Source organism: Chiloscyllium punctatum, chromosome 16 (genome assembly GCF_047496795.1).
Source record: "Chiloscyllium punctatum isolate Juve2018m chromosome 16, sChiPun1.3, whole genome shotgun sequence".
NCBI lineage: Eukaryota > Metazoa > Chordata > Chondrichthyes > Orectolobiformes > Hemiscylliidae > Chiloscyllium > Chiloscyllium punctatum.
The window spans coordinates 22,106,380-22,123,930 of record NC_092754.1 but is presented as its reverse complement, the minus strand read 5'-3'; the positions used below and the strand labels follow the sequence as shown (position 1 = coordinate 22,123,930).

The window sequence follows — 17,551 nt, the reverse complement described above, 5'->3', positions numbered from 1 at the left end:
TGCAACCCTGTGTGTTCAGTGTAGCTTTTGTTTCATTTCCTTATGGTTGCTTCACAACGCAGACTGTTAAATTACTGCAAACCCAGGTAACAATGTGGAATATTATAGCTGGAATTAGTGGTGCTCGAGAGAGGTACTGAGGCACGAACACCAGCAACTGTCACAACTTCAGCAACACCAAGGTTCTTTACAGAAACCTACTTGGATGCAAGGGAATGGTGATGAGTGAAATTTAGCCTCATTTCATTAATCAGCAAAGAGGAAGACATTTATTTCCTATTCTGTCATGTTTCAGAGTGGGGGAGCAGAATTATTCACCTACAGATAACTCTCCAATACAAATATGTAGGACAAAAATTAAGCCTTTATAAAACACAGCAGAGGCCTATGCTGGAGTGTCATTCTGAACACCACAGTTGTAATAACCCCTACCAGACCCAAGAGGAATCCCTAATTAATCTCCCTGTGGAGGTCATTGACTATGCGTTCCCTTGGTAACATGGTCTTTAAGGCAGAACCAGGGAAGGGCATGTGAAACAGTCTAAGGCTGGGACTAGCCTATATATGCCATAAGGAACGGCTTTATTTTAAACGATAAATGGTGTTCCTTTTTAGTTGGGCTTCCGGAGTTATTACATTGGTAACAAGAACAAAGTATCAGACCTTTCAAAGAACCCACTAAGATTGTGAAGAGGAAGTATTGGAAATGATGCGGATTTGGAGGATTGGCTCTGGGACACCAAAAGAACGAGATACATTTGGCAAGCAAATGGAATAAAAGGGGATCATTAACTAAAAGTAATTTTCCTGACTTCTGTGGGGTTCCTGCTTTCAGCATCAGAAAGAGGTTATCTTACCTGGCAACCCCAGAGTCAAAATCCTTTGACAAACTGAGATATGGTAGTGGACCACTATGCCCCCAAATCATATGTTAAATTGCAGTGTTACAGGTTTAACATGGCAAATAGACCTCCTAGGGAACCAGTTACTAAACTCTTGTTGAGACTGCAGAAATTGGCAAAATGCTGATTGTGGGTCAGCACTTCAGGGGAAAAAGTACAGGATTGTTTATAGTTTGTGGAATTAATAATGTTGCGACCTAAAGGAAGCTCTGACTAAACCAGATCGGACTTCAAGAAAGCCACAGAACAGGCCTTTTCCCATGAAAATGCAGAGAAAATGGACACAGGAGCTTCAGGGTTCCATAGACAGGACTTTTTCGAACTTTGGGCGACACCCATCTCTCAGAGTCCAATGGACAATATTCCAGCTCCTGTTTGTTGCCAAGGCAGGATAATTGGAGTTGAGGCCACAAGGTTCCAGACTTGGTTGGGAAGTTTCTCTACAATACAGCGAGGAGGAAGAACATCCATGCTGTCTTCGTAATCATAGAGCTCACCCTAGACAAATGTTACCAAAGCAGGAGAAATGTGACTGCTCAGACCAAAAGGACAAAGCCACCTCAAATAAATAAATAACTTGCTTTGCAAATGGATCAGCCCAAGGATGAGGAATTGATGACAGCTAAATTACATCACTTCTCCCATAATGGTCCCAATTAAGATAAAACTCCAAGGAAATGACCACTCATGATATGGAGGTAGACATGGGTGCAATTGTATCTATTGCTGGGCAGCAAACCTTTAGAAAACTCCAATGAGGCATCTTGCCTATGAAAAACCAAGGCTACATTGGTCACATGCACTGGGGTGCTCTTAAGTATTTTCAGGACCACCATAACCCTAGTTACGGGCAAGCAACAGTCGGTTTTACTTCCCTTAATGGTAGAACAAGGGCCAGTTTCCAACATTTTGGGAAGGGACTAGCAATGCAAAATCCTCCCAGTTCTTGAAAGTGAGCACTGGCGATCTAGATTAAGTAATTTGGAAGTATTCTGCAATGTTTCAAGCGTAAAACAAATGGCAGTGAGACCACAACTATGTAGAACCAAAGGCCTGACTTAACTATTTCAGGGTATGACCAGTCTCCTATGTCCTATGAGCCAAAGTAGATTGGATCGTGGGGAGAATCTTAGCATCGAATACTCAATGCAATTTGCCGAATGGACTGCATCCATTGTCCCAATTGTGAAACCTGACAACTTGGTCTGTTTCTGTGAGGTTACAAATTGTCAGTAAACAGAACATCGTGTTTAGACAGATACTCTACGTCACACATTGAAGACTTTCACAAAAAGCTGGCTGGAAGTCACACATTTCTACATTGAATATGAGCCATGGCTACCTCTAACTGAGCTTGAGGGAGTCATCCAGGAAGTCCATCACCATAAATACTCACAAAAGAACTGGACAACTGCACTCACTCACCCTCTTGAGGTAACTTCAGCTTGCGCCATCTTTCAAAGGGTAATGGAGAACATCCGCTAAGCAGTGCCCAGACAGACAGCCTGTCTGGGTGGCATTTTAATCTCAGGAGCTACTGTAAAGACAAATGTGGAGAGCTTGGAAAAGATCTTACGACATTTTCGGAGGGTGGCATTTGGCTAAAAAAAGGGAAAAAACGTGTGTTCCAGGTAATGGAGATCACGTACTTCGGGTACAGAGTCGACAAGGATGAATTATACCCTGTCGAAGAGAAGGTGAAAGGGGCCCCGAATCCAAGGAACACAATGGAATTGACATTTTTCCTAAGTTTCAAAAATGACCAGACGGGGATGTGGTCCACATAAGGCACTTTGGTGATCCCAGAGCTGTCCTTTAAAATCAAACGGAACCAGTACTGTACATAATCAAAACCGAGAAGATCACAAAAAGAGAAGAACACAACCACCTCCAGCAGGAACCCTCTGCAGAGGCGTGCTTTTCTGTCCCCACCAGTCTGTGATCAGACCGAGAAAGCTACAGGCATGGGGCCAAGGGCAAAGAGACACATCATCACAGCAGCAAGGTTATTCCAACAGTTGAGGAAGGATTTCATAACCAGGGAAAGAAGACTTTCTACAATAAATTACATTTCTGTTCTGTGAAAGATAGGAACATTGGAAATTGGCATAGGTGGAGGCCATTAACCTACCACTAAGTTTGCAGAGGGAACACTCTAACGTGCAGCATTGTTGTATCTTTCCACAAGTGCCTAAAGAATTTGTACTGAGCCCTGAGTGGTGTAGATTGGTTGTGCAGGAATATAGGTTCATTCTGAATCTGTTTAACCCATTCATATACAATAAATACTTAACATTTGTACAACACATGAATCGTCATTTACAATAATTCCTTGCAAAATGAAATAAAAAAGAAAAATTTTGTGATTAAACTTCTTTGCATGATGGTCATCAGAAGTGGGAGTGTGCGTGTGCGGACGCTGATCAGTGAGATTTTGTTCCTTGACGTTCACTGGCAGTGTCTCCAAGGACTGTCACTAGCCTTTCCCCAATAAGATTGAGTGCTATCAAGTGAGGAAAATATGTTCACACTTGGAAATTGTTTGCATTCATTTTGTTTTATTTCATAGAAAGTGAGCGTTGCCTATAGCTCATCCCTCAGTAATATCACACATGATCTCGCTCAACATTCATAATATTCCAGCTCCTCATTATAATAGCATTTGAATGCACAAAACCACCCATTGAGTTCTCCAATACTTGCTTAAGTCAGAAATACATCACTATTGAGAGCATATTACTGTATTTAATGCCTCACTTATGACCTGAATAAGCTAAATCTGAGCCCTATACTTTCCTTTTAAGGATTCTCAGAGCAAGGCAACAAGCTTTTGCTATTTATACTCAGTCCAACTGAGATAAGAATCAATAAATCACATTAAGAGCACTTTGAACAGCAGGACAAGATCTGATGATATAGCTCATATAATGTGACAACTCTATTGAGGGTTTTCTCATAGCAATTCTCCTTTTTTGAGAGAGAATGTTTTCAAGTTTGAGTACTACCTCTTGAAAACACCACAAGACACGTCTTGAGTGAAGGACTCATCTTATTCTGTCCATTCAACAAAGCCCATTTCTTGCAGGAAGCAGGAGATCCCCGAACATATTTGCTTAAACAAAAATGTGTCTATCAATGTATTACTGGTCTCATGAAAGACAACTGTCTCTGAACTATCAAGTGATTCAGAGTGTTTGAGAAAAGAGTCCTGGCATTTGTATTGTGTGCTGACACCCCATTGCTGAAATCACCACAATCTGTAAAACAGTAGATTTTCAATTTTTATAGATAGAACATAACAGCGCAGTACAGGCCCTTCAGCCCTCGATGTTGTGCCGACCTGTCATACCAATCTGAAGCCCATCTAACCTACACTATTCCATGTACGTCCATATGCTTGTCCAATGACGACTTAAATGTACTTAAAGTTGGCGAATCTCCTATCGTTGCAGGCAAACTGATGTAAATCAGTTCCCACAACCCACATTGTTCAATATCTGTAACCCATGCAAATCCCTGCCAATTACCCTCTTCCTCGCTCCACTAACAATTTTCACTTTGGAGGTCTTCTGAAGTCTGAAGCACTAAACTCAGGAATGAATTTGGGAAACACTAGTTAGGGGCCAGACCACATGCTGTTTCAGTATTGACCTCCTCCAAATCTATAGTCTTATAAGAGTTCATGAAGGGAAGTATAGTTTTTTCACATGCTAAGCTGAACACTTTCATAATATTCAAGAAAACTGGGTGATTTTACATTGAGGAAACAATGAAGGGGTAAAAATCAACATCATACAAGGTTATTTGAAAGCTTTTTTGGGGGATCAAGTGTGCACATTCCAATCATCTTCCATCCCACTAACAAACTGGATAAAAGTTGCACTTCCTACTCGTGTAACTGTCAGAGAACTTTCTCACAGGATCTCTGTTCTCAACATTTCAGATTATTGGTCACGCTACAGGACAATATTTCCATTGTTAGGATGGATTGCGAATTTTATAGGGGCTTTACTGTTAATTGAATGATATGCATACTCCACCTACTGTTAGATAAAGCCATTTCTGGCAAATTTACAAGCACATAAAAATACATTTGTGACATTATATCTAGTGTCACAGTTTGTTTCTGCCATTGTGCATGTAGTCCCAGTTCCTGCCTCATGTCAGTAATGTGAATGCATATGACCACTCAGTTGGATACCTGGTGTCAAGTAAATGGCTTGAGTTGAATCCTTGCACTGTTCTGGTCTCTTATGTATTCCTGATTTTCATTACTCACCATAGTTGCACAGACCTTAAACTCAAGAATTCCCTCCTGCAATACCTCTGCTGCCATTTCTTTCTTTGGTCAATCTTTAAAATATGCACATTTCACTAATGTTGTAGTCACCTGGCCTATATCTCCTTATTTGGCTCAGTCAAATCTTGTTAAGAATGCTCCTCTGAAGTGTCTTAGGGCATTTTACCAAGTTACAGGTGCCAAAAAGTACAGCGTACAAGGAGGACGCAATACTCTGCAAACTACTACAAAACTGAAAGAACTGCAGATACTGGAAAGTAAAAACAAAAAAAAAGATTGCTAGAAAAGCTCAGCAGGTCTGAGAGCATCTGTGGTCAGAAATCTGTTAGTTAATGTTTTGGATCCAGTGATCCTTCCTCAGATCAGCGCAGTTGTTCAGTATTAAATAATAAAGATAGATCTTGCTGCAAGAAAGAGGAAATAAAATCAAAAAGACAAAGGAGGAACCATACTAGCAAGTAAAGCATATATTTGTGGAATCCACTACTGCAGTCTCAGATTCTTTGAGAAAAATGCCTGCTGTAGCTAGGAGTGCAACAGTGAGAGGGTGCAATCATTTACTGTCCTTCGCCTTGAGGTTGGGGTACAGTTCTGCAGGCTTGAGGCACCTTCCGAAACACTGAACAAACTATGGAACCCTCTGGCCATAGAACTGGATAGTCGCTGCTTGGATACACATGACAAATGGTCAGTTGCATCAGTGAAGGACTCCGGTATGGCAGGTGCTTTGGAATAGTAACCCTGCACTTTCAAGACTAGAATAAGAAAAGAGGCAGGAAAGAGTCCAAAAGCAGGCACAGACTGAATATTCTACTCCCTCAAAAAAGACATGGTTTGAATAGTACAAATCTCAACACTGAAGCTTTTAATAACAAGAACGGCAAGTGCTGTAATCTTTCATCTGTAAATCTATCTGGGAGCAGTACTTGTCAGAAGATTGCTCAGGACTTTATAAGCCAGAAATTTCCCTTTTTAATGGGCTCCAGGCTAGGAGATAAATCTCAGCCACATATGGTGCAAATCAAGTTAAAAGAAAACCACAATAAAATATGCATTCAAATTCCACAATGATAATTTGTGGCAGGTCCAGGTCTGTCCGTCTGGTGTACAAAACTCACACACACAGTCACACAGGGCAGATGAAAGAAAAGCACACAGGGCAAGGTGCAAAATTCCTGGGCCAAATGATTATTCTCCATCAGCAAAGGCTGGTTTTAATAGAAATCTGTGATCTGTGGTTGATGTTACCACACACAGATTCCATAAATATAATTCAATTGTTCGAAGTCGATAGTCAATTCAGGTGAGGGTTTTTTTGGCCAGTTTTCATCCCCTTGCTTTTGATGGGACATATTCTCCAGCAGTTCTCCAGTCCATTGTCCAAGTCACCATCTTTCATAAGGCAGCTTGCTTTCCCACTAAAGGACGCATTGCAACAGTGCCCATTTACGTTCTCGTCTGAAGTCTATGCTGGTGCACTTTCTAATGGTCTCAATTAGCAAGAAGCAGGTCTGGATTTGCTGAGTTATTTTCCCCCTCCCAAGCTACAGAGCATTAATTTCACAGTTGAAATCAGCCATATCAGAACAGTCGGCCATTCTACTCTCTTGGTGGAAGACGACTCCATACAGAAAATCCCAGCCAGACACTATGCAGCATTCATTTGCCAAACTCCCGAGAGCTGAAACTTTAATGCAAAGACCACAGAAATGCTGTTGTAATGGATTTGCAATTCCCAATTGTTGTGACAAACAATATAAGGACAACTCTGATCCCAAGCCTACAATCCCAGAGTCTGGTACTAATGCATCTCCACTACAAAAATCTCGGAGTTGAGACACTTTCTCACTGCTCAGTCCAAAGTTAAATATATCTCTCCCACCTCCCCTAGTTCCTCAGTGTATAGGATTCAGTTATTTCCTTCACTGGAGTGGCTCATGACTTGATCCAACTTGCAGATTTTAAAATGTGGGTTGGATGATATTGCAATGTTGGAGGAGTATGTGTAAGGGGACAGAAAGCAAATTAATGGTAAATGGACATTGGCAGGAGATGGCGAAAACCCAGGTTAAGATTAGAATTGGAAACGGTCACAGATCAATAAGCAGGATCATACCAGGTGTACATTTACCTATTGGTTGGATCATATCTGGTGTATTGTTTGCAGTTTTGGTCTCCTTACCTCAGGAAAGATATTATTATTGTAGAGGGAGTGCAGCAAAGGGTCACCTGAGATGGCAGGACTGATTCGTGAAGGGAGATTGGGCAAAGTGGGCTTGTATTCTTTGAAGTATTTGAAGAATGAGAGGTGAGCTCATTGATATCTGAAAAATACTTTAAGGGATATTTGCAGGGGAAATTTAGAGGATGACAGGTTTCTATTTGCAGTGGTGTAAAAAGGTTATGAGATAGTGTGGGTAAAAGGCATTGAAGTGTTTGATCAGCCATAATCTCATTGACACAAAAGGTTTGTTGAGCTGAAGGGCCTACTCCTGTTCCTATGAGTTGCCAAGGGGACTACTGAATGAACCCTGAACCCAAATGAAATAATGAAATCTTACTTCAACAAAAAAAAAGTGCTTTGTCAATGGCGTCAGTATTTCTGGAATCAGTTGTCTGGACTTAGCAAGGTTAAATGTGGCAGTATAACCACAACAGGGTTGCAGCCACTCATGCTACAGTTTCTGTACAATGTAAGCCAATTCAACTCGCGAGAAATGAAAGCTTGCATACGCCTCTCTCAGTAATCATTACATTTAATCCAACTCTCTCTTCCATCCCACAGACAGACTACATTGCTGACGACAAAATAAAACCATAAAGTTCTACTCCAACTTTCCTGCATCAATGCAAGGGTTGGCAGCTGTTCTCTACTTGTAACTCAAACACGGACTATTAAAGATTCATTGAATATTGAAATGCCAAGAACATCCTGGCAGAGTCAGACCAGAGCTGTGTAACTTCTGCTGTGAAGCACTCCAACCCTGCATTCCTAGACATAGAAACTATTAAATGGGTTACAAGCTTGAAACGGCCTCCAGGCTATCTGTTCATCGAATCACAAAATCTTAAGCACAGAAGGCAGCCATTGGGCCATCGTGTCAGTTGGCTCTCTGAAATTTCCACCTAATTACTCCCACTGCTCTCTCACCAGAGCCCTGCAAATGTTTTCCTTTCCTCACATATAACTAATTGCCCTTTGAAAGTTTATTGTACTATTGAATCTGTATCCACCACCTTTTCAGACAGTGCAGTCTAAATCATAAAGTTTCTTCTTTCCCCTCCTGATCCCTTTGTCAATTATTTTAAATCTATGTCCACTGGCTAACATTCCATCTGCGTTGAAAACAGTTTCTCCTTATTTATTCTATAAAAATCCAATCAACTTTAACAGAAATTCCTTGCTTTTATACTCTATTAATAAAGCTATGTATCCTGAAATCAGTTTGCCCTGCTTCCTTCAAAATCCTAAGTATTTGAATGTTTAAGCCTTGCATCAGTGGATGAGACCCTGCCTTTGAACCAGCAGCTACGTCTTGGAGTCTGGTCTTGTTGCCCATAGAAGGTGCATCTATAACATGGTCAGGTAAGTTGATTGTTAAGCTGAAAACCCTTTCAAACACCTATGGAGGGCGGTAAGAGTAAGAGTCAGCCAGGAAGAGTGACACTCCTCAAGCTACAGCTTAGGGCAAGAAACCAGAAAGCGAACTAGGGAAACAGATGTAAGTATTAGCTATGTCTGCATCATACTACTGTGCATGAGAAGAGAGGGGAAGAGGATCAAAGAACTTTAGTTTAGTTTATATTGGCTATATCAAGTTTTCCACCCAAAAAACATGTTAATCTGTTTCAAACATTCCTTTATATTTTGCTTCCACTAACTTCCATTATATCTGGTATTTTAAATATTTAAATCTTACATGACTGCAAATTTTTTCTTACTACATTTCTGTCATGTTTTGTCAAGGTCTTTTGTCAATGTTATTACAACATAAGATCATATCACCTGTATTCTACCATTTCTCCCCAACTAAAATTTCTAACATGTAACTAAGGGTTCACCCAAATGTAAAGAAAATAAGGCATACTCCCTTCTCCTTCCTTGTCTGCCTTTTGCAGGGACCGTTCCCTCTGTGACACCCTGGTCTATTCTTCCTTCATTCCCACCACCCCTATGGCACCTTCCCCTTCAATCACCGAAAGTGTAACAATTGCCCATATACCTCCTCCCTCTTCAGTATCCAAGGTCCCAAACATACTTCCAGGTGAAGCAGCACTTTACATGCACTCTGCACAATCTGGTCTACTGCATTCACTGGTCACAATGTAGTCTCCTCTACACTGGGGAAATTAAGTGGAGACTGGGTGACCAGTTCCCAAAACACCTAGATTCTGTCCGAAAAAAATGACCCTGAGCTTCCAGTTGCCTGCCACCTTACCACAGCACCCTGTTCCCTGGCCGACACCTCTGTCTCAGGCTTGCTGCAGTAGTGAAGCTCAGTGCAAGCTGGAAGAACAACACCTCACTTTCTGCTTGGAGACCCTCCAGACTCAATATCAAGTTTAATAATTTTAAGGTCTGAACTTTCCCATGTCCTAATCCCCAAGCTCACACACCTAGTACTTGTTATCACATAGGTGAAGGTGAGGACTGCAGATGCTGGGGATCAGAGTCAAATCTGGTGCTGGAAAAGCACAGCAGGTCAGGCAGCATCCGAGGAGCAGGAGAATTGATGTTTTGGGCAAAAGCCAAAGGGCTTTTGCCCAAAACATCAATTCTCCTGCTCCTCGGATGCCGTCTGACTTATTATCATATAGTATGCCATTAAACACAACTTCTTATTAGCCACGAATAGACTCCATTAACAGCTATTCACTCTCCTAGCCAGATCGCTATCCATTCCTTTGTCTGTCCAGCTGTTCCTCTTTTTTTGGCTTCAATACCCACCTCTCATTTACTCCTTACCCGCTCACCCAACTCTAGCTTCTGCACATAAACCAACAGTCCCTAGCTACCATGTGTTCTGAGGATGAGCCACCGGACCCAAAATGTTAACTGATTTCTCTCCATAGATGCTGCCAGACTCACTGAACTTTTCCAGCAACTTTTGTTTTTGTTTCTGATTTATAACATCTGCATTTCTTTTGGTTTTTAAATTAAAGAAAATCCAATTTGGTAACACGACTAAATATTCCCATTCATTTCTTTTATTCCAGTCACTAGAACAGACAGACAGGTCATTCATTGCCAACCAGCACATCAATGGCTGAAGTTATTAAATGTGCATTGGTGGTTTAGGGATTCAGGAAAATAAATGCATTGCAATGGTTTTAATTTTGCAAAATTCCCTAAATTCAGGGAAGCTTCCACTGGATTGGGAAATAGCAAATTTTGCTTCTTTAAACAAAAGGGATGGAGACAGAAAGCATGAAATAAAAGGCCAGTTAGTTCGACATCTATCTGGGAAAAGCTTTATAAGGTATTATTAAAGATGCTACAGCTCACACTTCAAACCGGGCAGAACCAACATGGTCTTGTGAAAGGGAAGTAATGGTTAAATGTGAAGAAGTAACATTCTGTGGAAAAAGGGAGAGAAGTAGATGTGTTGCACTTAGATTTCCACAAGGCATTTGATGAAGTGCCACATCAAAAGTTATTGGAGAAGATAAAGGTCATGGCGTAGTGTAATATATTGGAATGGATAGATCAAAGCACAGCCTAGACATATATTGGATATTTTCTGGTTGGCAAGATGTAACAAGTGTTGTGCCACATGGATCAGTGCTCGGGCCTCAACATTTTTCAATTGGTGTAAATGTTTTCGATGAGGGGACCAAAGGCTTAAGTTGCTAAATTTGCTGGTGACACAAAGATAGGTAAATAAATAATGTTGAAGAGTCGATAAGGGGATAACAAAGGGATAATGACAAAATACGTGAGTGCGTAAAGATCTGGCAAATTGAATATTATATGGGAAAATACGAAATTGTCCATTTTGTTAGCAAGAATACAAAGCATACTCATCTAGATGGTGAGAGACTGCTAAACTGAGATGCAGAGGGATCTGGATATTTTACAGCATGAATCATAAAAATGTTGGTATACAGGAATTACAGCATACATATTAGGAAAACCAATAAAATGTTATTGTTTATTGCGAAGGGTACTAAATATAAAAAATAGAGAACTTATGCTTTACTTAGACAGAGCACTGGTGAGGCCACATCTGAAGTGTCGTGCACAGTGTTAATCTCCCTATATAAGGGGGGGGGGGGGATTCATTTTGGTGAGCTCTTGTTCTAAGGCACTCAGTGCCTTGTTACCAAGGGCTACTCCCTGCCCTTGCTACTGACTCCCTTGTTGCTATCACTAACCTCATTCTGTGAAACTTCTATTCTACGAAACCATTCATGACTGGCTTTGGCAGGACTGCAGAGCTTAGATGTGATCCACAGATTGTGGGATCACTCAGCTCTATCACTTGCTGCTTATGCTATTTGGCATGTAAGTAGGAGAAAGTGCAGGGAGTAGTCCTGTTTGGTAGCTGCACCAGGTTGACATCTCATTTTTAGGTATGCCTTGCGCAGCTCCTCCTGCACTGACCAAAAACCCAGGCTTGATCCCCTGATTTGATGGTAATATGCCAGGCTAGGAGGTTGCAGGTGTTGGAATAGGATCCTGCTGCCGTTAGTGACCCACAGCACCTCATGAACGTCCAATCTTGAGTTGCTAGTTCTTTTTGAAGTCTATCCTATTTAGCACAATGATAATGCCACACAACACGACTGATGGTGTTCTCAGTGTGAAGGTGGTCCTCCATGAGGACTGGGCGGTGGTCACTCTTACTGATACTGTCATGGACAGATGCATGTGCAGCAGGCAGATTGATAAGGATGAGCTCAAGCATGTTTCTCCCTCTTGTTGGTTCTCTAACCACTGCAGGTCCAGTCTAGCAGTTATGTCCTTTAGGACCCGACCAGTTTGATCAGTAGTACTGCTGTCAAGCCAGTTTTAGTGGTCAACACTGAAATTCCCCTGCCAGAGTACATTTGCACTCTTGCTGTCCTCTGTTCAACACAGAGGAATACTGATTCAGCACCTGAGGGAGGGCTGTACATGGTAATCAGCTTGCCCATATTTAACCTGATGTCATGAGATTTCATGGGGTCTGGAGTCAATGTTGAGGACTCCCAGGGCAACTCCCTTCTGACTGCATACCACTATGCCAGCACCTCTGCTGGGTCTGTCCTGATGGTGGTACAAGACACATCCAGGGATGGTGATGGTGGTGTCTGGATCATTGTCTGTAAGGTATGATTCCGCGATTATGTCTATGTCAGGCTGTTGCTTGATTTGTCTTTGAACTCTCCCAATTTTGCCACTAGTCCCCAAATGGTCATAAAGAGGACTTTGCAGCATCAACAGGGCTGTCACTGTCATTGCCTTTTCCGACGCCTGGGTTGATGCTAGATGGTCCAGCTGGTTTCATTTCCTTTTGAGTGTTTGTAGCAACTGATACAACTGAGTCACATGTGGATGAGGATAGCAGATTTCCCTCCCTGAAGGACATTTGTGAACCTGATGAGTTTTTTCAACAATCGACATCGGTTTCATGATCATCAGTAGATACTGAATTCCAGATATTTTACACTGAATGCAAAATCCATCATCTGCCATGGTGGATGCAAACTCCGGTCCCAAAAACATTAGCTGCGCTTCTGGATTAATAGTCTACCAATGATACCGCTAGGCCACCTCTAGTCCTTGATATACCAGACTTCCCGACATGTCTTCAGATAGTAAGTGAGACCCCTATTTCCTCCATTTAACACCTCCATGGGTGCGGCAGCTTCAACATCAGTTGTGGCATTTCAGAGAAACTCAAAAGTATTCATTAGACCAGAAACGAGCATTTGTTAACTGCTGAGAGTGTTTGACAGCTTGTTCTCATTCCTCTTCCAAAGCAGATTGGCTCATTGACTTTCTGTACCTTAGACCTTGAGTAATTTCCCTGGATTTGACAACTTACTCCCATAGCTTCCAACTTCTTCAGGAGAGTTTAAGTAGTTTCATCACTTGGCCCATCCATGCTGCTGCCAAGGTTTATCTTTAATATATACATTTTATCTTTATCAAGGCAATCAAACATACACTCCCAGCCATACTCTCTCACCACCTTGATACATCAATATGGAGAATATTTTTCAGCCAGGATCTGGGATCTGGAATGCAATGTTTGAGAGTGCGGTAGAGATAGGTTCAATTAGGGCATTTCAGAGGGCAGGGATTATTATCTGAAAAGGTAAATGCCTTTGGATAGTCAAACCTGAATGGCCTCCTTCAGTGCTGCAATGATTCTATGATTCTGTGACTATTCATCAACATTGTGGTCTTTGATGTAACATTCTCTTGGACATTATTTTTTGCAGTAGGGATGGCTTCTTAGATCAGTATGTTGCACAGCCTGTCTTGGAACAGACTATTTTAGATCAAGTAATGTATCATAAGGTAGAATCAATAAGAATCTCAAAGTTAAGGTCTGGCCAGAGAATTGCAATCAGAGCATGGCAGAAATTCAAATTTACTTTGATAGGGAGCAATGCAGGTGTCAAACCAGTGTCCTAAACTTAAATAAGGGCCACGACAGAGGTATGTTTAAAGAGTCACAGGCTGGGGGAAAAAATTCTGAGGAAAGGTCAATGGATGAGCAGAAGCAAATATTTAAGTTGATACATCATGGCATTTAACAAAATTGTATTCTGATCAAAAGGATTCAATGAAAAGTATGAATCAATCGTACTTAACTAAGGCAATCAAGGACAGTTTCCAAACAAAAACTAAGGCTTAAAATGAGGTGAAAATTAGGCTGGAGGATTGGGATTTTTTTTGGAACCAGTAACTTATTAAGAAACACCTAATAAAGAGGGAGAAAACAGATTATGAAAGTAGTTGTCAAGAAATATAGAAACAAACAGTAAGAGATTCCAAGGTTATATAAGAGAGTAGATAAAGTGAGGGACCTTTGGAGAATGTAATGCGGGGAATTAACAAAGGAAACAGGGAAATGACAGATAATTTTACCCAATATTTTGCATCCACTTCACAGTACAGGACACTATAAACATCCCACAGATAACAGATAAGCAAGGTGCTACTGGAAAGAAAGATCTTGCAACAGTCTCTATCACAAGGGACAAAGTATTTGATAAACTAATGGATCTAATGCCAGACAAGACACCAGGCTCTGATGGACTGCACACAGGAATTTTAAATGAATGTGCTACAAAGATATTGCAAGCATTGGTCAAAATTTTCAAAATTAAACAGGTTAGGTTTGGTTTTTATTCATTAGAGTTTAGAAGAATAAAGGGGGATCATATTGAAGCATACAAGACCCAGGGATATATTTCCATAAGTAGGGGAAATCTTGAACTAGGGGACAGCTACATAATAATATTTAAAATGGAGATGAAAAGGAATGTCTTCTCCAAGAGTGTAGTAAGTGTTTTGAATTCTACCCCATGTAGTTGTGTAAGGTAGATGACAGAAAGCATTCAAAGATGAGACAAACAGATTTTTGAAATATCAAGGAGTTGATGGCTATGAGAAGCCAACATGAAAGAGGAGTTGAGGCAGATCAGCCATGATCTTATTGAATGATGGGGTAGACTTGAGAGACTGAATAACCTCTTCCTTCTGATGTCCTTATATTCTCGACAAAGAATTAAATGCTTCAACAACCCTCTGTATAGTTCTCTTAACATTAAACTCTTTGTTAAGCAATAAGTTTAAACCGATGTTTCTTTACGATTGATACCCAACACCAGAAAAAGGCTCATTTGAAAGTCTTTTCGAAATCAAGGAGGCAGCCTAAATAGGGTACACAAAACACTCTACAATCTCAATTAAGTTGCAACCTTCTCTATATATTTTATGCCTTCGCCATTCATTTATTATTGGAGACAGATTAATGCAAAGCATCCTTAATTTAGTGCAGAAAGGCTTTTTATGGTCATAACCTTACAGAGTCACATACCTCCAAATAATTCTGAACTCCAAGAATTGTTTGATCTGAAGGTGATTTCATTACTCCACTGTAAAGAATGAAATATAGTGTCTGTATGAACAGAGTGTTTATATTAGAGGTCACTTTACATGGTTCAATAAAGTACTAAGTTGTACTTACATTTGGAAAGAAAAGAACAGGTGGAGCAAACAAGCTCCAGCTTGAGCATCCTATCCTGCTGCCATCTTGATCATTTCTATAAGATGGCAGTGAAGTAGGCCATTCCAGCCACAGCTCATCTGCTCTACCCATTCTTTTCTCTCTCTTTTCCTCCCTCTATGTTTTTCTTCTTCTCTTCTGTCTTCTCAGACACTCAGCCTTGGACACCTGGAGCACAGTCACCAGCAACTAGCAGCCCAGACCAGAGGACCAGTGCAGAAGAGTGATGGCAGCCAGTGGTCAGATCACATGGAGGCCCACTGTGCTAGTATGCTGCGAACAGCACTTGGAGAGAGATTGTGATGTTTGTCTTTTTAAACTTTGCATTTTTTTTTGATCTACAGTTATACCATAACTTTTTTTTCCTCATTTCTCTATTCTGTAACTGAGGATTGTGCCTAGGTACCCTGTACCTAATGTGGCGCTGTGTGTTGGTGACATCGTTACACTGTAATCTTGTAATTGAAGAAGCTGTACACAGGTACCTTGTACCCAAGATGGTACTGTAAGTGGTAACGTTAAAAACTTTTCATTGTACTCATTTGAGTACATGACAATAAAGCTAATTCTAATTCTACATTAAAACAAACACATTGCAGCTTTTATAGTAACTTTAAAGAAAACCCACCCCTTGTGACATATAGCCAAGGGATTTTCCAACTCATCTAAAGGACCTTATGACAATGAAAATCATTAGACACAAGAATACAACAAACAATAATGTACACAACTAAGAATATTTCTTTGTTTGCAAATATACTTGCATCTTGTGATAAATATTCATTCACTGTCAACATTTGGTCTAGCATTGTCACATAAAGGGCATATTGAGAATCTTTGAAGGTATATTTCAAGGATCTCCTGAGCTGATTGATAAGTCTCTGGAATTTTACTAACTCTGATGTGCCACATCACAATAAACTACTATCAAGACTATTTGTTGATTACTTGAAATGTTATTTTGGCCTGTTTGCCTGAGTCTAATCAATGCATTTGTCAACATAGTTAAAAATCACACAACACCAGGTTATAGTCCAACAGGTTTAATTGGAAGCACACCAGCTTTCGGAGCGACGCTCCTTCATCAGGTGATTGTCAACATAGATTGAACTCCATATCATAAAGTTCAAATGCACTGATTTCTCTCCAGTTCTAAAGCCACTGACTTATGATAATATCAGTGACAGGAACCCCTGACACCTCACACAACTAGCTACTTTTCCACGTGAGAGTGGAAACCAAGGCATCTAGTCCTCCTTGGCCGAGGTCCACCAGAGAGACAGTAGACTGGGGCCACTGGACAAACCATTAGGGTTTTGAAGAAGTCATCTCGGAGAAAGTGAGGACTGCAGCTGCTGGAGATCAGTCAAAAAATGTGGTACTGGAAAAACATAGCCGGTCCTGATGAAGAGCTCATGCTCGAAACGTCGACTCTCCTACCCCGTGGATGCTGCCTGATCGGCTGTACTTTTCCAGGTAAAAACAATGACTGCAGATGCTGGAAACCAGATTCTGGATTAGTGGTGCTGGAAGAGCACAGCAGTTCAGGCAGCATCCAAGTAGCTTCGATATCGACGTTTCGGGCAAGGGCTTTTGCCCGAAACGTCGATTTCGAAGCTACTTGGATACTGCCTGAACTGCTGTGCTCTTCCAGCACCACTAATCCAGAATGTACTTTTCCAGCACTACACTTTTTGACTTTTGAAGAAGTCATATCAGACTCAAAACTTAATTCTGTTTCTCTCCCCGCAAATATGCTTCCAGACCAGCTGCGTTCCTCCAGGTGTGTGTTTTTGTATCTTAAACCATCAAGGAATCGATGGGTTCTTTCCTGAGACTAAAAACACTAGGGTCATGATAGCAGCCGGAATCAATCGGAGACAGCCCTTTCCCAGTCCATGTGTCCGGAGCTGCATTTACACCTGGGGAAGAAAGAATCACTGTCTAGAGGTGTCCGTGTGAAAATGGGAGATTGCACCCACCTGTACCGAGTGCCGCAGTACTGAAAAAAGATTAAATACCGCGCCTTCGCCGCCATTGGGTGCTCCGATCCCGGGAACAATCGTCCTTCCCTCAGCGTCCGAACGCGACTGGAGGCTCCAGGACCCTAAAGCCCAGCCAAA

General features: G+C 41.2%; 1 protein-coding gene across 4 annotated transcripts in view; it reads right to left on the bottom strand.

Annotated features, from left to right (window-relative positions):
• pusl1 (pseudouridine synthase like 1) overlaps positions 1–17,551 on the bottom strand; it is a 90,632-nt gene extending 73,081 nt beyond the window's left edge. For 3 of the 4 annotated variants that reach the window (XM_072586475.1, XM_072586478.1, XM_072586477.1), the window contains exons 1-2: positions 17,411–17,544; positions 15,240–15,297 (exon numbers count right to left, since the gene is read on the bottom strand). In XM_072586475.1, the coding sequence (XP_072442576.1) occupies positions 15,240–15,297; positions 17,411–17,466 (114 nt within the window). In that variant the 5' untranslated portion in view covers positions 17,467–17,544. Of the gene's footprint in view, positions 1–15,239; positions 15,298–17,410 lie in introns of all 4 variants that reach the window. The other variant, XM_072586476.1, reaches the window with a different exon arrangement.